At 27.8% G+C, this 22,517-nt stretch overlaps 3 protein-coding genes across 3 annotated transcripts in view; 1 reads left to right on the top strand and 2 right to left on the bottom strand.

The window, feature by feature from the left end:
* The window catches only part of MKS88_005684 (uncharacterized protein), a gene marked incomplete at both ends in the record, with an annotated part of 2,859 nt that extends 1,456 nt beyond the window's left edge, over positions 1 to 1,403 (bottom strand). The window contains one exon of the mRNA XM_067218968.1: positions 1 to 1,403. This exon is cut by the window's left edge and continues 1,456 nt beyond it. Coding sequence (XP_067070891.1) covers positions 1 to 1,403 — 1,403 coding nt within the window.
* An 8,296-nt stretch (positions 1,404 to 9,699) lies between these two features.
* Positions 9,700 to 16,406, top strand: MKS88_005683 (ABC transporter C family member 2; the record flags this gene model as incomplete). Its single annotated transcript, XM_067218967.1, has 2 exons — positions 9,700 to 13,510; positions 13,570 to 16,406. The coding sequence occupies 2 exons, from the start codon at positions 9,700 to 9,702 to the stop codon at positions 16,404 to 16,406; spliced, it is 6,648 nt and encodes a 2,215-aa protein (XP_067070890.1).
* A 565-nt stretch (positions 16,407 to 16,971) lies between these two features.
* Positions 16,972 to 21,840, bottom strand: MKS88_005682 (uncharacterized protein; the record flags this gene model as incomplete). The annotated part of the gene is made up of 1 exon (XM_067218966.1): positions 16,972 to 21,840. One exon carries the CDS (start codon positions 21,838 to 21,840, stop codon positions 16,972 to 16,974), a length of 4,869 nt encoding a protein of 1,622 aa, XP_067070889.1.
* Between the last annotated feature and the right edge of the window lie 677 nt (positions 21,841 to 22,517).

Genomic DNA, 22,517 nt, shown 5'->3' with positions numbered 1-22,517 from the left:
TCCAAATTTGCATTATCAGTTTCCACATTGTCACTATTCATATCTTTCTTTTTTTCTTTCCCCTTCAATAAATTAAAGAGGGAGAAAGATTTTTCTATTCCTTTTCCATCTCCTTCGTTTTGATTATTCATTGTATCATCCTTCTTTTTCGTTTCCTCTTGGTGTATCTTTATATATTGTTGAGATTTGTCCTTTTCCCCTTCACCTTGTTTTTTATGTGTAAAGGAGAACCACGGAACGCTACTTACATTACTTCCTCCATTATTGTTACTACCCTTCCCTTGTTCGGAGTTCCCCTCAGCATTCCCACTCCTCTTTGAAAAGAAGTTAAGTGAGAACCCCTTTGCCTCTTCCTCTTCCTGTTGAATACTTCTACCTGTACTACTATCATTGTCCTTGCTGCCCTTTCCGCCCTCCTTTTTTTCCAAATGATCCTGTTCTCCCATATGACTAAAGTAGTTTGTGAACGACCACGTCTTATCCTCCTTATTAGATGTGTCAACCTTAATTCTCTTACCATCATTCTTTTCATTTTCTTTCATACCAAAGAAAGCATGTAATTGACTTTTATCTTCTTTAATAAAACTTTCAGATGCATTTCCCTTTTTATCAGCATTGGTAAAAAAACTAAATGGGTTCATTCTGTTCCCTTTTTTTGCTTCATCCCCTTGGTCTTCATATTTCATCTCGTTCTTTTTTCCCTCATTTGTACCTTTACTGTAGAGATATTTAAACATACCTTTCTTTTCCTCATTCTTATTATCACTGTTAGAAAAATAAGGAAAAGCTGCTCCCACATTAGCAGCAGTAGCTTTAGCATCAACGGAGGACATAATAGAAGATGCATCACTACTGTCCTTACCTATAACCTTTTTGTTCCCCTTCTGTTCATTAGAAGAAAATTGAAAAGGCGTAGAAAAAAGCATTTTGTGTTGAGGAGTTCCCCTTAATTTATTTAATTGCTCTTTGCTAATACGATCAATTTGACCTAATTCTTCACTGATGGTATTCTTAATAAGATTACTCCAATAAGTGGTATTCTTTGTTATATCCTCTTTTATATTAGTTGCTTGCTTAGCTATATCTATCGAACTTTTTACAAATCCTTCTTTCATTTCTTTTACATTATCATTAATTAGTTTTAAATCTTTTTTAATCTTATCTTCATTATATAATATATTTTTTATTGAACTAAATAAAGACTGAAACATCCCACCTGTTGACTTATTTTCATCATCTTTGTTATTCTTCCCATAGAGTCCAAAAGAAGAAAATCCATCATTTGTATTACTTTTATTTTTTTTATCATTTACCGAAGCGTATTTTATATTAACATCTTTTAGAAAACAATATATATCCTCAGTTAACAGTAGAAATGGGAATAAAAGGTACACAAGAATCATAAGATTGTTCTGCACGTTCATAATGTTTGTCGTTTTTCAAGAAAAAAAAAAGGAAAAAAATGCCCCGATAAATTATATCTTATGTTTATGCCGCAGCTTAGCTGTGATAGCACATTTTAGTTGTTAACAAGGAGCCAGTGCCAAGCAGCAAAGATAAAGGATAATGAATAAAGGATGAAGGAGTGAAAGCTTTTCAGTTTTTCTTTTCCCTGTTCCCTTTTCCCTTTTCCCTTTTCCTTTCTCCTTTGCTTAAAACTGTGGAGGGCTATCTAACTGCGAGGTGAAACAATAAGGATTTCACTGCGGGAAATAAAGTAAAATGGTTGCAGTAGTGTAGTTCCAAATTAACTATACTTAGAAAAAAAAAAAAGATGGGATAAAGTAATATATAATATAATACAACATAATACATTAATACATAGGTGATGATAATTTCAGAAGAGGAAGTAAATTCGAAATAGCTAAACTTCGAACACGCCTCTTCTAAAAAAATATGATAAATATTTGCTAAATATTTGCTAAAAATTTGGTGTGTAACATTATAGACACTATATGCAGTACGTGGTGTGTATCGTGCAGATTTATAGGATGAAACGAAAAATTTTGTGCATACGGCAGTGTTTTATACAGTATGGCAGAGTTAGCATCTTTTGCTACATGGCTACACTGCTCTTTTGTTAGTGTATACTATTATGTACTATTATATACTGTATATACTGTATATACTGTATATACTGTATATACTGTTTATACTGTTTATACTGTATACACTATTATATACTATTATGTACTATTATATACTGTTTATACTGTTTATACTGTAATATACTGTTTATACTATATTATGCTGTATTATACTGTTTGCACTGTATTGTATATATTTTTTTTTAATTACTTTGCAGCTATTCCGCTTTCCTATTTTTTCGCTTATTTTGGAAAAATATAGAAAAATGGAATAAAGTATATATAGAAAATTTCCTATTTTTAGCATTCAGTCCCACTCGCATTTCCATTTAAGTGGTAGACTTCCTTTTTAATCACTGCAGTTTCACTTGGTGTGTATATTCATTACACTTTTTTATTTCTTCTTTTGATTATTATTTCACTTGCCATTTCGCTCTTTTTTTTTTTTTTTTTTTTTGTCCACTTTTTAGTCTTTTTTTTTTTTTTTTTTTTTTTTTTTTTTGTACATTAACATTTCATTAATTTTGTTTTTTCCTTTTTTTACGGAAAGTAAAAGGAAAACCTTATGGGCAAAAAATGGACGAACGGGATGTACTATGTATTTACGTTTATGCGTACATATTTATGTATGTTCGTATTTACGTGTGTATGTATTTTATTGCAGTTATAATTATAAAAAATAAGATAAAAAGGGTAAAATGGAAAAAAAAATAAAACATAATAAAAAATAAAATATAAATTGTAAAGATAAAAAACGTTAAAATGGTAAAAACGTAAAAATGGTAAATACGTAAAAATGGTAAATACGTAAAAATGGTAAATACGTAAAAATGGTAAATACGTAAAAATGGTAAATACGCAAAATTGGTAAATTGGTAAATTGGCAAAATGGCAAAATTGATAAATTGGCAAAATGGCAAAATGGCAAAATGGTAAAATGGTAAAATGGTAAAAAAATTAAAAACACCAAACCTATAAAACAATTTTTAATTTTGTAAATTTGAATTATCACATTAGCACAGCGAACAAAACGAAGCGAATAAACTACGATAAAAATAGCATCATAAAAAAGGAATATTATGCCATCATTTAGCAGTATTGCCATGCATGTGTGTACACGTGTACGTGTGTATACCAATGTATATTTTTATGTATTTGTGTAATTATGAGTACATATGTGTAATAAGTATATATACACATTTACATATACATAAACACAAAAATTTATATGTACAAATGTGTACATATTTACGTAGTTGTGTACATGTTATCACCCATTCGTTTTATATAAAATTGTGCACTAGTTGAATTTTGTATTTTTTCTTTTTATTTATTATTTTTTCCCATGATGTATGTAAAATAATGTGTTATTGAAATAAGAAATGAGAAGAAAATAAAGCAAAATAAAAAAGAGCAAGACGAAACAAAGCATGATGAAACAAAGCAAAATAAAAAAGAACAAGACGAAAAAAAGCAAAATAAAAAAGAACAAGACGAAAAAAAGCAAAATAAAAAAGAGCAAGACGAAACGAAGCATGATGAAACAAAATAACATACGAACAAAAACTCTATTAAACTGAGGAACCCTCTTAAATTTAAATTTCCTCACTCAATGAAAAACTTTACAAATGATGCAGACCTTCACATTCCTGCGTCAAACTTTTATATAAAAACAAAGGACACATTAACATAACGCAAGTTATATACTTACGTATGTTGACCTTTAATCCTTTGTATTGTTACCATTTTTTTTTTTTTTTTTTCATTTGTTTTTATTCCATTTTGTACTATTTTCAATTTTTTTTTTTTTTTTTTTTTTTTTTTGTCTTTCCTATCCAGCATTCCATACGATTATATATGTGTGTGTATTTAGCAATTTTTATGTTTACATAGCATAAGGGGGGGAGGGGAAAAAAAAAAAAAAAAGTAAAGTAAACGCACGTACATACGTACACCATATGTACATTATACGTGTGTGTATGTGTGTATCTCCTCGTGTCTAAAAGCGATTGATTTTTTCTATAACTCAGTAGAGTGTTTTTCCTTTTTCTAAAATGGACGTTTTGCAATTGTTTAAGGGGAAATTTCGAATAAGAAGAGTATCCTGTTATGCATACGTAACATAGGGGAGCGGGTGAAATGTGTAAACATGTACTTGTGCATATATATATGCACAGTTATTGTACATACAATCATATATGCAAACGTGTATATATAATACTCGTACCTAACTACTGATTCCTCTTTTTTTCATAAAGGTTGCCCCAAAAATACGTGAAGCAAAAATAATTAACCGCACAAATACATATGTTTCGATCTACCTCCGGACACATTACCCATACACATATGTTCTACAATATTTACGTATCATATGTACATTCCGCATTATAATTAAGGTAAAAAAATTAAATAAATAAAGCTCAATGGTGAAATAATGTGCTAATATAGCTAAAAAATAATTATCGTAAAAAACAAGTGCAACATTAAAAAATCATGTACTGCAAATAACACTAACTGATTTTATAATTAATTAAATAATTGAATGTGAATACCCTGTGGAGAGAAAATAGCTTATACGTATAGCAAAAATGCGCAGAAAAATATATTAAAAAAAGGAATACAAAAAATATGTGAAGACCGAAATTTCGTTCAACGTGTATGAAAATATCTTCTCAGTGCGATCCCCTCGTAAGCTTCGCACAATTGGAAAAAAAAAAAAAAAAAAGTAAAAGCAAAAATAAAAATAAATTTTTCTTTTTAAATAAATAAAAATGTTAATATGCGGAACAATTTTTCTACAATTTGTAATCTAACCTTATGTTAGCAGCAACTTGTATTTTGTTTTTAAATAGAATTAGGAGTAAATAAAAGGGTGCAATATATAGGTCATTTCATTTGTTATTTTATAAGGCACAAAACGAACAGTATACAAATACATACGTAAGTGCACGTACGTATGTATGCACTCTAACATGTACACACACAAACGCTATCAAAAAAATAGGTGCAACTAGCACTTTTGCTGATTTTATTTCATTATGATTATTTTACCCATAGTAATAAAAACCTTCAAAAATGTGGATTTGGAAAAACCAAAATTCCGCAAAGCCAAAAATAATTTTAACAAAGGCTGGTGTTTATTTATAATAGGGGGGTGGCACAACTCATACATACATACATACACACACACATACATATATATATATATATATATATATATATATATGAAGAAAAAAAAAAATTAAGTACAATAACTTCAATTATACCAAGTATTTATCCTTCCTATACCTTTAACACGAAATTAAGGTAAAAACATGTATAGCAATAATATATGTAAATTTATATGCATATTTACATTTCTTTTTTCTTTTTTTTTATTTTGCAAATCCCAATATGGTACTGCTAATTCGCTCCTACTTGGCACGACGGGTCATGCATACTACTAATATACGTATATGTATATATATATATATATAATATATATTTATATATACATATATACATATCTATATATATATATATATATATATATATATATATATGTATGTGTGGACTATATATGTACGAAAAAAAAAAAAAAAAACTTGATCCGCGCTGCTGTTTATGCAGAATATAGACCAGCTTTACATGTTAATTAATATATATTGTACTTTTTCAGACTTTTTTTTCTTTATTTACTTGATTTATTTTATTTTATTTTTTCCATTAACTTGTTTTCTTTTCTTTTCTTTTCTTTTTTTTTTTTTTTTTTTTTTTTTTTTTTTATATACTTCTTTTATTTCTTTTATTTTTTTATTTCTTTTTTTTTCTTTTTCTCTTAATTCTACTAGGTTACTAGTCGTGGAATTTTAAAAAATAAATTGCCTTTTTGCACTTGTACTCTTGACTTATATCATCCTGATCCTTCCCTACTCATGTGCAGGAGCACCATCCCTAGTTATATAAATACATGCATACAATAAAGTACAAATATATACGATATATATATATATATATATATATATATATATATATATATGTATACTTACTAAATTACATTTACACAATTTGTATATATACTCTATAAATATCTTCTTAATTTTGCACGGAACATCTCAATCCCATAGGAGTTATTATATCCGCGTTTCTATACATGTTAATATATACATGTAAAAATATATACATGTAAAAATATATACAAGTAAAAATATATACATGTAAAAATATATACAAGTAAAAATATATACATGTAAAAATATATACAAGTAAAAATATATACATGTAAAAATATATACATATGTATATTATATATAGTACATGTGAATGTATGTATGTATGTATATATGTATGTATGTATGTATATATGTATGTATATATGTATGTATGTATATATGTATGTATGTATATATGTATATATGTATATACATTTGCACCTATTTAATGCTTTATATTTAGTACAAGAGAAAAAGAAATAAAAGAAAAAATAATACACTCATTGGAATCGCAGAAAAGAGCAATTACAAATTTACCATGAATTGACGTACGTTAAACTTTTTAAAGTTTTAATTCCATTTATCATATATTAAAAAAAAAAAAAAAAAAAAAAATTTTACACAGGAGCGAAGGAACTAACACTGAGTTTCTTTACGTAACTGTAATGAGTACATATATATATATATATATATATATATTTTTATCCATTTGTAAGAAAAAATTGCAATTAATAATAGACCGTTTAAGTGGGAGTACGTAATAAATAATACTGGTGTTATTTACGTACCTTTACCTTTTTATTTATTAGAGTTCTTTTTTTTATATTCATAATTGTAACAATTAAATAATTTTATATAGGTGTATAAATAATAAAATGTAATTTCATAAATATTATATAAACTTTACAGTTACTAGCTATGTACTTTTAAAATCTTCAAAATATTCATTCTTATTTCCTTTTTTTTTTTTTTTTTTTTTTTTTTCAATCCCTTGTTCGACCCTTATCCTTATTATTTTAAGTTTTTTAATAAAATTTTGAACAATATAAATAAAAATATATTACACATTATATATAATATAATATATATATATATATATATATATATGTATATAATAATATTATATATATATTATTTGTGTATATATGTATATATATCCTTACATGTACTTGAGTGTAGTACCCCCTATTATTTTCTCCCTTTTACGCCATAAATAAATGTGTATTTTTTGCCTTGTAATTTTTAATAAAAAATGGCTTCAATTCCATTTTCTTATTTTATTTTAGAAAACATGATACCTTCATTCATTGATGTTATTATGCTATAATTATGTTTACTTTTGATTTTGAATAAAAAAAAAAAAAAAAAAAAAAAGATAAGATAAGATTTGATAAGAAAAGAAAAGAAAAAAACAAAGGAGAAAAAAAGAGGAAAAAAAAAAAACAAAAAACATTAATGTATAGAGGAAGTGATGTTACAATAACTTGATAGTAAGATGTTCTTTTTTTTTTTTTTTACTCTTTATTGCATTCTATATTTCTATTTTTTCATTATCTCTGTATTTTTATAATTATTTAATTATTTATAAATTTTTTTTCCCCTGTTTTAAATTTTTTATTTATGTAACCAGTACAATCATAAACAATGTGAGTAAGCAGCACACTTGAGTGATCATTAATTATTTACTTTTTGCTTTTTAATTTTTGCTTTTTAATTTTTGCTTTTTAATTTTTGCTTTTTAATTTTTGCTTTTTACTTTTTGCTTTTTACTTTTTGCTTTTTACTTTTTGCTTTTTACTTTTTGCTTTATGCATATATTACGTAAGTTTATATAAAACACATACATAACATCATAGTACATATACATATACATATATGCACATACGTACACATTATGCTTAAGAGTTATTGTACTTTTAAAAGAGAATGTTTTAAATGTTCGTTTTTTTCTTTTCAATTTTTTTATTTTTTCATTTTTTTATTTTTTTCCTTTTTTTAATATGAGATTTTATGCATTAAATTAATGAGAAAATATACTCCCTTATTTGTATAGTGTCTTTACATGTATTTGTAAAAAAAAAAAAAAAAAAAAAAAAAAAGGGGTAATGTAAATTCATCATATTAAATGGAGCTGATATATGTACATAAAACATTTACAAAGTAGTGTATTTGTAGAGCAGTATTCTTACGTCGTGTTATATATACATACACAGGAATATATACATATTGCGGTGTAAACATATCACTTATGTACAGTTGTATACATATACATTCCCATATTACGTTGACAAACCTTTAAGGAGTATATAATATTTTATATTAATATAAATGCTGTTTAGTATATTACCAATTAATTTTTTTTTTTTTCTCAGAGCTTTGTTAATAAAGGCCATATATATATATGTGGCTTGTATTTTTGTTGTTATTATGCTCGCATAATAATACGATGGTATGTGTGTATGTATGTATTAATGTACATATCTAGGTATGCATGTATTAATGCACGTATCTAAGTATGTATCTAAGTGTGTATGCATATATATAGGTACTGGCGGGTTACACATCTGCGTATTGCTTTTATTTTTATAGAGTGTACAACTTTTATTAATAGCACACATTTTGTTTATTCTATGAATAGCTCAAATTTTGCATATTTTATTAATAGCACAAATTGTTTGTGTATGTTTTGAATGACATAAATCTTTTGATTATTTCGATAATTTTTGGTTTTTATGAACTTATCGACATTTTTTTTTTTTTTTTCTTATTTTAATTTTCATTTGCATTTTCTGTTGAACCATGTTTTGCACAGGCTTTTTAAGATTTTATTAATTTTTAATTTTTGTTTTTTAATCTGTGCGTTTTAAGCCGTGTATTTTAATCTTCATTTTTTAATCTATACATTTTAATCTATACATTTTAATCTATACATTTTTATCTGTACATTTTAATCTATACATTTTAATCTATACATTTTAATCTATACATTTTAATCTATACATTTTTATCTGTACATTTTTATCTGTACATTTTAATCTATACATTTTAATCTATACTTTTTAATTTTAGTTTTTTAATTTTAATTTTTTTTTTTTTTTTTTGACCCTTTTATTTTAATAAATGTGCTACATGGCTTGCCGCCTGTACGTGTGCAGGTAATATGTGTATACACCCGTATATGTGCATACGTATATTATATTTATATATGTATATATATATATATATATAACCGTGTTCATATCCTATATCTTGTACTTGTACGCCCCCATTTTGTACCCATTTGAAGAATAATGAAACTGTCAGGGCCTACTTCGCTATTTATACATATATGCATGTACATATAAAACGAATAGACATTATTTTACAGAATTGTAAATATTGCCCCTTTTATTTCATGAGAGGAAAATTATACACATCGTAGAGGGTAATACGTGTATAGTAAAAGTGAGAAGAAAAATAATTATCAACAAATTAGCAGAAAATAGGAAAACAGTGTGGTAGAAAATAAGGAAACGTATTGAGAGAAAATAAGCAAACATATTGGCAAGCAAATTGGAAAAAAGTAAACCACATAGCAGACTGCATAGGAGAGTAGTGACAGATACAGAGCTGTCCAAAGCAGCTAGACACACATCGTAACCATGAGCTGGAAAAAAGGGAAGGGATACAATGGATTGAGTCAAGGAAGTCTTATAAAAAACATATCTTGGTTTCACTTTGTTACGTTTAGTTGGGTGAGGAATTTACTAAAGGATATTAAGAAAAATGAAGATTTTAAATTACCAAAAATAGATGAAAATACAGCTATAGAATATTATACCTACAGATTAACAGAGAATTTAAAAAAAGGAAAATTCCAAAAAAAAAAAAAAAAAAAAAAAAATAGCTTGTCTAATAGGTTCCTTGTTACAAAGGATAGACCACACAGTTGTTTATACAAACATGATGATGAATCAAACACAGGTGGGACGAAAAACATAAGGAAAAAGAAAAAAGGAGTGAAAGTAGAAGTAGAAGCAGCAGTAGAAGTAGACGAAGAGGAAGAAAAAGTTTTCCAGCACCGAGGAATTACTTTATCCTTGATAGAAACATTTAAAGTGCCACTGATATGTATTGCTTTTTTTCATATTCTGCATAATATATTTTTAATTTTTGTTGCACTATGTATAGAAAATTATATATTAATAATAAAAGGGCATAAGACACTATCATTACCAGTTATACAAAGATATTCAAATATACTCTTTGGTTTCATTGTAATATTAGTAATTGGTTTAGATCTTTTTTTTGATGCTATGTTAACCTTCTGCGATTATAGATGGAAAATAAATATGGAGATAACGATAATGTATTTTTTATACAAAATTAATCTTGGTAGATATACGAACTCTATTACTAATTCGTTATTTCGTTATAGCATTGACAGTGATAACCATATAGACTACAAACCTAATGCAAGTCGTCGTAGTTTGGACAAAAAAGATGTATACATTAAGGACCAGATAGCCACTAGTGAGTACATATCTCGCGTAGAATACGGTGGTGTCGATATATGCAGTTCAAAATTTAGCAAACAGGTTGAACATAAAAATGTAAGAGAAAAAGATGCAGAAGCAGAAGCAGAAGCAGGTATAGCAACAGGAGAGCATGCCATTTTTGCAGAAGATGATGCAAAGGAAAAAGGAGAAGACGACTACACGATAGAAATTAAAAGGGGTGATACATATAATAAATACGCCTATAGTGTTAGCGAGAGCAATTTTTCCAGACAAGCACGAACCGACGAAGTGAGTGACGCAAGTGAGAAGAAAAGAGGTAGTAATTTTGATATTACTTTAAATGTTTATAGTGGAAGTGAAGATGAAAGTGCCAAGTTTGAAAAGGAATATAAACAATACTTGTCATATAGGGAAAGAAGCTCAAGTAATAATATAAATAGTAATAATTGTATTGAAAATGGGAATAGTAGATACTTAAATAGAGATAATATGAACTCAAACAAGAGAAATAGTAACAAGGATTGGTCAGAGGAAGATAGTGGACATATTACTACTGAGTATGATTACAGAAAAGAAGCGGATGAATCATTGGAAGAAGAGAAAAATGAAAATGATGCATGTGATATAAATATTTACAATATAATGTTTGTGGATACGCCTTTTTTAATATACTATGTAAGCTCTGCAGTAGATGTAACAAACATGTTAATTAAGTTTTCTATATCCTTTTATATGTTTTATCATCGAATGGGTGGTGAATCAGTGATACATGGCATTCTTTTAATAGTGTTTTTGTATAGTTTAATGTTTATCTTTCAATTTTCATCTAGTTTATTTAAACGAAAATATTTGAAATATAGAGATATGCGAATCAGTAACATGCATCATGTTTTGAAAGAATATAAATTAATGAAAATTTTCAATTGGGAATCTATTGCTTTTGATTATATTAACTATTACAGAATAAAAGAGATGAAGTTTTGCAAAATTCGAGTTTACCTGAACTCGTTAAGTAATTACATTAATACCGTTTCTTTTAATGCTGTTGAAGTAGCTATATTTTTTTTTTTTATAAGAGGTGAATTAAACAGTAGTAAACCAATTAATGTTAGTTCTATAATTACTCCTCTTTTTCTTTATAAATCCTTGATTTCTGGTATGTCTAACATGCCTAGTATAATTAATAATTTACTGGAAGGATCCATAAACATTGGGCGTATAAATAGGTACATTCATCATTATATGCATGCGGGCGAGGTTTTGCACTATTCGAAGTGTCCCTTGAACAGAGGTAGCGGTAGCAGTAACTACCACAGTGACAACCGTAACAATGCTGAGAACACAATTAGCAGCTACAATTTGTTTGTTCAGAATTTTTCAAAAAATGGGAAAGGGAAAAATTATGAACAGTTCAGGAAAAATATGAACATGCAATATAAAAAAAAAAATTTAACAAATTTTTTAAAATTTCTATTTTTCCCAGAAAGGCAGAAAACTGTGGGTCCCCTGGTGCAAGATGAAGAAGCGATAATTAGTTCAAAGCACAGTAGTTACGGTTTGATCCCGAATGCTCATTGTTTAAGTAAAAACGCATCGATAACCTATTTAGAAAGGAACCATCGGGGTAGCACAGGAAATGGGGAAAAGAAATACAGTAATGAAAGGATTAGAAGTGAACACGAGGGGAAAGTACACGGAGGAGAATCGGCAGGAACATCAGCAGAAGAAACAGACAGCAGTATCATTATAAAACTTCAGAATTGCAGCTTTGATCCGAGTAGAATAAGCCGCAACATGGGAAAGAGTAACTCGTTGAAAAACATAAATCTAACATTAAAAAACAATACAATAGCAATAATTATAGGTAATGTTGGTTCAGGTAAAACATTATTTTTTAATTCAATTTTAGGAAAATTTAAGATTTCAGAAGGAGGTTATTATGTGAAAAATTTTTTATATGATATGCCAGTTTTGTATGTACCACAATTTCATTGGGTATCAGTAGGGACAGTAAGATCGATGATTACATTTGGTAATAGGTACATACCATCTATTTATTATAAAACAGTAGTACAGAGTAAGTTGTTACATGATATACTTTCATTTAAGAAGAAAGATATGAGATATGTCAATGATGAACATAGTTTAAGTAAAGGACAGAAGGCAAGAATATGTTTAGCAAGGGCTTTGTATCATCATTATATACATATGAATGATTTATTTATTGAACATGAAAAGAGGAAAAGTTATGATCGAAAATTACAACGGAACAAAGTAAATTTTGAAAAGGATCATTCTAAACTTAATTCAATACATGTCGATGATGGAACTACAGAGCGGATAGATGCATTTAATACTACCAGTAATATATATCATACCGATAACACAAATAATAAAGAGAATAATGAATGCAGGGAAAAACATCATGATACAGATTTATCAACAAATTATAGCTGCAATACTACAAACGGAACTCTCAACAATAATGGTATATACGGAGGTGCGCAAAATTTTGATTGCACCGTTCAAACTGGAAAAGATAAGAGTAAAAAGGAAAATTTTGCTAATGGAGAAAAGGAAGAAGAGGAGGGGAATGGGGAGGAAATCCCCATTTTTGTTGATGAATCTGTGGGCACCTGTTTAAAGGAGCATAACATGTCCTATCTGTACTTATTTGATGATGTTTTTAGTGCCTTAGATCCGTGTAATGCGAAAGACATATTTTATAATTTATTTTGTGATAAGAAGGAAATAGAACATTTTAAGAAAAACTGCGGTTTTTTATTAACAATGAACGAAAATATATGGAATAGTTTTTTAATAGATGACATCATTAGTGATCTTCAATATAAAGTTGATGTGTACAAATTAGGGAACAATTCATTACAATATTTGGGGGACGTGTTTGATTATATGAAAAAAAATGATATAAAAATTGAAAAAGACCTGAACAGTTCAGAAGGGGAAAAAATTTCGAAAAAGAAAAAAAAGCTCGAAAAAAAAAAAAAAAAGAAGTTTTGTTAAAAGACATGGATTTTTTATTTAATGAAAAAGAAGCAAATGCAAAGGGAAAGCTGATTATAAGCAAAAGTAATGTGAAATATAAAAAATTTATGGTATTAAAACAGTTTAAGACGATTTATTCATTTAAAATTGAGCCAACAAACAGCGATTTGGGAAATTACACGAGGGGATACTCGACCATTTCACAGAATTACATAGATAACGAATTGGAGTTAAAAAAAGTGGGCAACCCAGTTAGTAGTAACCTTAGTAAGAAGAATAGTATGATTAATAATTATACGGAAATTTTAGTGAAGAAAGAAACAGATTTTAATAAATCATTTGATAAGAATGAAGAGATATATGAACATGAATTTAAAAATGTGTGCACATTTCTACAGGCACAATTAAAAAATTATTATTACATATATGATGAGAATAATATTGACAGGAATGAAAATGAAGATGAAGGACGATTCAAGGGAAACATAAAATTAGATACATTTACATGGTATTTTAACAAATTAGGAAAATCATTAATAATAGTAATTATTGTTTTTATGTTTTTATCAATATTTTTGGATGAGATAAAAAATGTATTACTGTTTTTAGCTAGTACCTTGTTGAGAAGTGGAGATGAAAACGATGCAGAAATATTAAAACAACAATTTATGTATTTGAAATATTTTGTATTATTACCATCCGTATCTTTAGTAACAACATTAACTTCTTTTATGTTAATAGCACATGGTATTGTATCATCAGCTAAAAAAGTTCATACAGAAGTGTTATATAGTATTTTATATGCACCAATACATGCATTTTATAATAACAATTTAGGAAATATAATAAATAGATTTATTACAGATATTAATGTATTAGATAATGGAATAATTAAAAGATTTTATAAAACTTGTTATACCTTTTTTCGTTTTTTGTTTACTGTATGTTTGTTAAATTATTTAGTTAAACATACTGTTTTTGTTTTTCCCTTTGTCATGTTAATAATTTATTATTATGTTTTCAAAAAATATTCAAGTGGTTGTAAAGAAGCGCAGAGAGGGTATTTATGTTCACATTCACCTCTTTGTACTATTTATAGTAATACCTTACTAGGTAAAGATATAATCAATATATATAAAAAAAATAGCTATTTCTTAAAATCATATGAAGACCGCATATATGCCTTTAGGAATTTCTGTTTATTTAAATGGTCTCTTACTATTTGGGCATCTCTATACGTTCAACTGATTGTATTACTTTTGACCTCCTTTTATATTGTATACCCATATTTGTTTTTTTCACTTGCTACTAATAATAATTTTAGCAATGGAATGGATACTGTCATGATGAACGCTGATAGTACCCAGAACAGTACCATGTTAAATGATAATATGATGAATAACAGCACGATGAATAGCAGTACAATGAACAGTAGCACCATGAGTAGTAATATGTCAAATGAAAAGAACGCGAGTACCATTGGTTACTGTATCACCTTTTCATGCAGTCTTGGTTTTATAATAAAGGGATTAATATATGATTATACCCATGTTGAAAAGGAAATGTGTAGTACACAGAGATTAGAAGAATGCTCTAAAATGATTAAGGAAAAGGTTTTCTTCGATGATAAGGACCATGAGGTAGAAGCAAATTTTAGTAACTCTATTACAACGACAAAGGGTAGTAGCAGTAGTAGTAGCAGTGGTGGTGGTAGTGGCGGTAAAATCCAAGTGAATGGAAAGAAACAAAGGAATAGTAGTAGCTGTAGTGGAAAAGTAAACGACTCCTCTGTGTCTACAAGAGAATTGTCGTCAATTTCTCCTAATGAAGAGACGACGATGGTTTCTTATATAGTTACTGAAGACGAGTCTAAAAAGAAATACGGAATTCATTTTGAAAATGTTTTTGTAAGTTACAAAAAAAAAATTTATATTGACAGAACGAGGAATATGTACTACTATGCTGATGAAAAGTCTTGTTTACGAAATATTAATATATATGCTCTTAAGTATCAAAAAATAGGAATAGTAGGTAAATCAGGTGCAGGTAAAAGTACAACCATTTTATCTATCCTAGGTTTAATACCAACAACTAGAGGAAATATAACAATTGAAGGAAGAAATATAAGATCCTTTAGCTTAGAAGAAAGGAAAAACATTATTGGTGTGTTACCTCAATCATCCTTTTTCTTTTTACATTGGAATATAAGGACGTTTATTGATCCTTATCAGAATTTTTCGGATGACGATATTGTAGATGCTTTTAAATTAATAGGAATAAACTTGACATACAATGACTTGGATAAGTATATACATAAACAGAAAAAGAAGAAAAAAGGAGAAACACCGGCAGAAGGAAAAAAAACAAATGTAATTAATGAACTAAAAAATAAAAAAGTGAACACAAAAATGAACATGAAGATGAAAATGATGAATATGATAAAGATGAATATCAAGAAAAAAAATAAAGATCAAAATATTGCCAATCCAGATAACTTCATTTCCTTATCAGATGATTGTATACGTTACTTATCCTTAGTTCGAATTTTCCTAAACAGGCACAAGTACAAATTAGTGTTAATTGATGAAATGCCTGTTTTAAATTTATGTTTAGATAATAATAAATTGAATAACTTTTTCTCAAGTGATATTAAATCATTTGAGTATATCATCAAAAATTATTTTAAAAATATTACCGTCTTAATTATTGCTCATGATGCTAGTACCCTGTCGTGTTGTGATTTTATATACGTTATATCCAAGGGGGAAGTCGTCTATAAATGCAGTTGTACTGATGTTAAGACGCAAGGGGAGTTGGCGGAAATTATTCAGCAGCAGGCATAGCAGTGAGAGCTGTGCTTTTTGCACATATTCCGTTTTTCACCAAATTGATTCTCCACCATTTTACTTTATCACCGCTTTACGTAATTGTATTCTTCATTTGTTCATCCCCTTTTTGCTTTACTTTGTCATCCTTTTTTTTTTCTTTTTAATTTTTTCCTTTTTACATATTACGCTTTAATTAAATTTCCACTGATATTTGTTTACCGCTTTTACTTTTACGTTAATTTCTTAACAGTTTTGCGTATAATTCGTGCAAATTTTACGTGCACTCTTTTCCTGCTTATTAATTCCTACAAACGTACATCCAACTCTTGTTTTGTATTGTATACATTTAAATATATATGCCATGTATATATAATCATGTCGCAAACCTTTTCGTATCTTTCGTATCAGTTTGCTAAAAAGCCAAAAAAAGGTCAAAAATGGCTAGAAAAATTAAAATTTGTTATATATATATTTATTAAAAATAGCTAGAAAAATTAAAATTTGTTATATATATTTATTAAAAATAGCTAGAAAAAAAAAAAAAAAAAAAAAACTAAAAAAAATCACCCTAATTACCGTATCACGATGAAGCCTTCCGCTCCGATCCAAACTTATACGAAACTTCAAGTATTCGTCTTATTTTCTTCTCAAACCTGGCAATTTCTTCGGAGAACTCATTATCGTAATTCGGGATTTGCGTCAAATATGACAGCGCGGAAGGTATGAATAACGGAAAGAAATAAAAATATTGTAGCATGATTGGTAGAACAGAAATAATAAACTTATCTATGTGCGGTTTTATATGTATTTGTAAGCAATTTGTGAAATATGTGCACACATTTTGCGTATAATTTGAAATATCCATTAACTTATTATTTGCATTAACAATTAAATAAAAAACAACAATTTGCAGATAAAACAATGTTTTGTCGATTATGTTATATGGGTCTAATGCATGTTCATCCGTTCGCTTATTTACATGAATATGTTCATAATATTTTAAGTTGTCTTCTACGTTAAAATTTTCATTAACAATAGCCATTATGTTATTGTTTAAATAAAAAAATATATTCGTAAAAATTGTTGGAGTTAGGTAAAAAGATAAATAAAATGCGCTCTTTACATTAAATCCCGATTCACACAAACTATTTAAGCAGTTTGGATTAAAGGTCCTTACTAGTATATGCATTTTTTTTAAAAAAAAAACTACGTCATCAAAAATTTTATTCTCCTTCTTTCCCATTTCACTACAATTGCTATTACTGTTACTGTTCTTGTTTCCTTCTACTGTCATGTCTGTTACACCATCACATTGCTCTGTATTGTATGGTATGTATGGTTTGTATGTATTGTATGCATTGTATGTTTTGTCGTTTCGAAGCACCTCCTCCTTTTCTTTTTCCCCCTGCTCCTTTATGTTTCCCTCCCTCAGGTTTAGCACAAATTGTGCTATAGCTGTTTCTTGAAGTGATGTTATGTCCTCTACATTTATCGGTAGGAAGTCGTCCATTGAGATCTTAGGGGGCATTAAAGATAAGTAATTATACAATTTCGTAAAAATAAAAAATATTACATTATCCATATAATCGTATTCAACTAACAGCTTACAAAACTTTGTTGAACATTTTAAAAAAAAATTCAATGGGTTTTGAAATATAGAAATGTAATATGAAGTCACATGTTCATCAAACAAACTCTGAATGATATCAATAAAATTATTATTACTCAGTTGTTGTTCCTGTCTTTTCAAAAAATATACATTAACAAAAGTAGTTATTAATATACAATTTTTTAATAAATTACTTTTAAATATTTTATTTAAATAGTATACATTCGTATACTTGTAATTTTCAGAAAAAAATAATACCTTTATCACTTCCTTTCCACGTATTATTTGTTCATATAAATTTGTACACTCAAAATTAGAGAAATCCAGCTCACTATCATGTTGTTGCTCCTTTTCTAAAATAATATATGAGTTACTATGCCCCCCAATAGTGCCCTCTTTGCCCTTGGAATTACATTCCCCATTAAAATTGTTCTTTCTGTCATAAGGATATATTCCTCCTTGAAAATTTTCTCCTTCTTTTCTTTCCATTATAAAATAGCGCATTAAATTTTCCGTTTTTCCAGATATGTGTGTGAAATGAATATCATCATGAAAATGCTCAATGACAATTTCTGGCAATAAATTATGAACACATTCATAAAATTTTTGAAAAAAAAAACAACTTAATTGACTATTTTTTATACAAAAATCGAGGCAATTTTTCCATGGTAAAAGATGCAAAAAAGTTAAGTAGTTAATTTCCCTGTATCGATAGCTCTGGGACAGGTGCAATTTAGCTACAGCATAGAGCAATAGAGTGTAAAAATAACAATTTATTTCAACTTTATTATTGTTAATAAATTTTAAAATTATCGAAATAATATTATTCGAGTAATATTCGTTAAAAGTTCCATATTTCCTGAACAAGTCAGAAATTTTTTTTTCCTTTGCGTTTTTATTATTTCTATGTGTCTCCATAATTTTGTTATAACTGTACATGTGGTAGTTTAAGTCTTCAATAAGTGTTAGACTATTTGCTGGTAACTCTGAATGCGATTCATTTTGTATAAAACGAATATCTGTAAATTTTTTCAAAAAAAAAATTTGGTCTTTCCTTTTTTTTTTCTCATTACTCAGCAAAGTAATATCATTTGTGCATTTAACCCTCTTTTCACATTCAAAGCAGCGGCTGTGGTAGAAGCAGTGACAGTACCCTTCTCCAATCTGCGCTTCCTTTCCTGCATTGTCATTCAAGTGGGTACTCAAAACGGTAACACAATATGTATAATCAAAAAACAAAAAAAATGCTTGCACAAACTGGTAGTTCAGAAAAGAAAATACGAACGTGTTGTTCTTTTTATTATATTTTTCAACAAATTTTATGTACACATCAATTAAGTTAAAAAAAAAGGAAAATATGTAAAACTTTTTATTATATTCTTGTTTATTTTGTACTTGACCTGAATAGTAAATGTACGATGATATGATGAAAATTAACTCGAACGTATAAAAGGCAATTCTTAAACACATATTTCTAAAATATTCACTTATGCTTTTTTTAACATCATGAATAGGTGAAGACAAATACTTAAAAATGTTTTTGAATACACTCTTTAAAACATTCAATGGCAGCTTGATTATATATTTTTTAATATCCATTAAATGGAGACACATAAGATGTACTATTTTGTTTTCATTAAAATTATATTCCATCAAATTTTTCCTCAATAAATTTATTTTTGAAAAATATTCTTGCTTCATCTTGTATTTATAAAAATGCACGTAATATAGGAAGTCTGCAGGACAGCATTCTTTCTCAGCAGAAATATCTTTTTGAAGTTTTGTAAATTTGAACATAGACTGATAATTTATTTTTAAAAAACTCGATATGGTTAAATAAAAAAGAACGTTCTTCTTTTTAATTTTTAAAAAATTTAAAATTTGAAAAAAATTACTATGCTCAACAAGCCTTAACAGATGACAACTCCATATATCGTTAATACTAATAATATGCATATGTATCAGTAGAGCTACAACAATAACATAATTTTTATTAATCGTCTCATCAGTTGTAGGAGCAATCAAAAAATTACAATCATTCATAATTACATCACTGTAGTAGCAATAATTGTAATTATACGTCGTATTTTCAACATCAACATGTTCATACGAGTCAAATTTTACGCAATATTCCCTTTTGTTATTAATTATGGTATAACAACACGCGTATATATGTTTAAAAATGTACGCGAGATTATAAAACGTCTCTTTTTTTATGAATTCTTCTATCAATGTGTCATTACTTGTAAGCAAATTCGAAACATGCACTGAGATTTCTCCTTGCGTGGGTAGATGTTCTTCCTTGTTTGTACCACTGTTCTCATTTACCACACGATCTCTTCGTGTATTAGCTCCTCCTATATTAGTCACTCCCACATTAACCCCATCCAAATTTGCATCTTCTGTATGCCCACTTGACAAATCTCCCTTTGAAATTCTCATTTTCTTCTTAACCGCTTCTCCCCATTTGCTGAACAAAATTTCCCCATGTTGCATGAACAAGTCAGGCGAAAGTGCGCTTTTAATCAGTGTGAGTAAAATAAATTTTAATTTTACATAATTGTCACAATTGCAGTTGGTAATGTAATATAATACTATATAAATGTCGAATATACCCACTTGTTCATTCTTAAGAATACTTTTAATTTTTTGAGTGTTATAATTAGAAAAAAAAGATCTGTTCTTTTTTTCACACAAATCTTGCATTGATAAATAAATAAAAAAAGAAAATTCAAATAAATTATTTTCTTTTCTATAAGATATAAATTCAATGTCCAATTTATTTGGGCAAATAGTAATTAACTGATTATGTAAGTATGTTAAAATAAAATATACAAAATTTTCAATAGTGTTACGATCACTTATGTTAAGTAAAAATCGTCTAAGACATTTAAAATTTGTTATAACAGTTGTATATTTTTTTTTTATAAATTTTGCAATTTTCCATTCAATTAAGATATCTATTGTGTTAATTATATTATTCCTTATTTTCTTCAAATTTTTGTAAATAATGAAATAAAAAAAAAGCACATTTTTATTTTGCAAATATATATTATATAATGTGTACAATATATATTGTAAAAAGCACTCACTAATATTTACGCTAGGTGAGTCTACAATGTGTGCAACCATATTTGATACATATGTACTATATATATACGGATGAATTATATTAAACAGTATTTCGAACTCTTTGTTTTCATTTATAATAGTCAGCCTCGAAAAGGTGGAGAAAGCTTCGCTTGTGAGGCTACTGCATTCGCTATTCTCACGATTTTGATAATTTTCATTATTTTGTTTATTCTCGTAATTTTCGCGATTTTCTATATTTTGGCCTCCTTTTTTGCCTATCACTGATTCGTTAAGATTTGCACTTTGAGTGCCATGAGGGTCTTCAACTTTTCCTTCACTTGAGTTTATATCCACATCAACAGCTATACCTTCGTAACCCCGTTTTGAAATCTCCGCGTTGTACAACACGATGTGAAATAATTGCACCAGAAAGACATGTACTATAGCCTTCGTATCAGCATTCCACTTTTCACACACTTTGCTAGGCGTTACAACCTCATACTGACTATCTTTATTTTTTTTTTTTGATATACAAGTTAAATTGTCACACACATATTTAAAATTGACAAAAGTGAAATCTTTATATCTGTAGTACTGCTTGTTTTCATTAGTTATGCTTTTCCATATTTCTAACACGTACCTATTCTTTCCTTTGTATAAATTGTTATATCGTAAAAAACAAAAAAAAAAATCCTCTAATTTTTCTGCCTTTACCCTTTTCTGTATGACCTTAAATTTTCTATTTTCTATCAACTCAATCATATGCATTTTGTAGCTATGCCGTTTTTGCACTATAGCTTTGTTTTAGGCTATTTGTTTGGTTATTCGGTTGTTTGGTATTTTGCTTTTTGCTATTTGGTTATTTGGTATTTTGTTTTTTGCTATTTGGTTAATTGATATTTTGCTTTTTGCTTTTTGCTATTTGGTTATATGGTATTTTGCTGTATGTTGTTTGGTTATATCATATTTTGCTATATGCTGTTTGGTTATATGGTATTTTGCTTTTTACTATTTGCTTTTTACTATTTGCTTTTTACTATTTGCTTTTTACTATTTGCTTTTTACTATTTGCTTTTCACTATTTGCTTTTCACTATTTGCTTTTCACTATTTGCTTTTCACTATTTGCTTTTCACTATTTGCTTTTCACTATTTGCTTTTCGCTTTTCGCTTTTCGCTTTTTGCTTTTCGCTTTTTGCTTTTTGCTGTTTGGTTATTTTGCTCTTTTGTAATTTAGCCGTTATATTATTTCATTATTTTTTTTTTCTTTTTTCTTTCTTCTTTTTTAATTTTATTATTTATATATGCCTACTCTACTTAATGCTGCGTTATGCGCATAATGGGGTGTTCAATTGCGCTACCTGTAGCAACGCTCTGCGTGTGGCTTCGTTCACGTAGCTTATGAGTTTCGAAACAGACATAAAAAGGGAAGCATTTGTCTGATAT

This window comes from Plasmodium brasilianum, chromosome 14, assembly GCF_023973825.1.
Source record: "Plasmodium brasilianum strain Bolivian I chromosome 14, whole genome shotgun sequence".
In the NCBI taxonomy this organism is placed as follows: Eukaryota; Apicomplexa; class Aconoidasida; order Haemosporida; family Plasmodiidae; genus Plasmodium; species Plasmodium brasilianum.
This window is presented reverse-complemented; position numbering and strand designations above follow the sequence as displayed.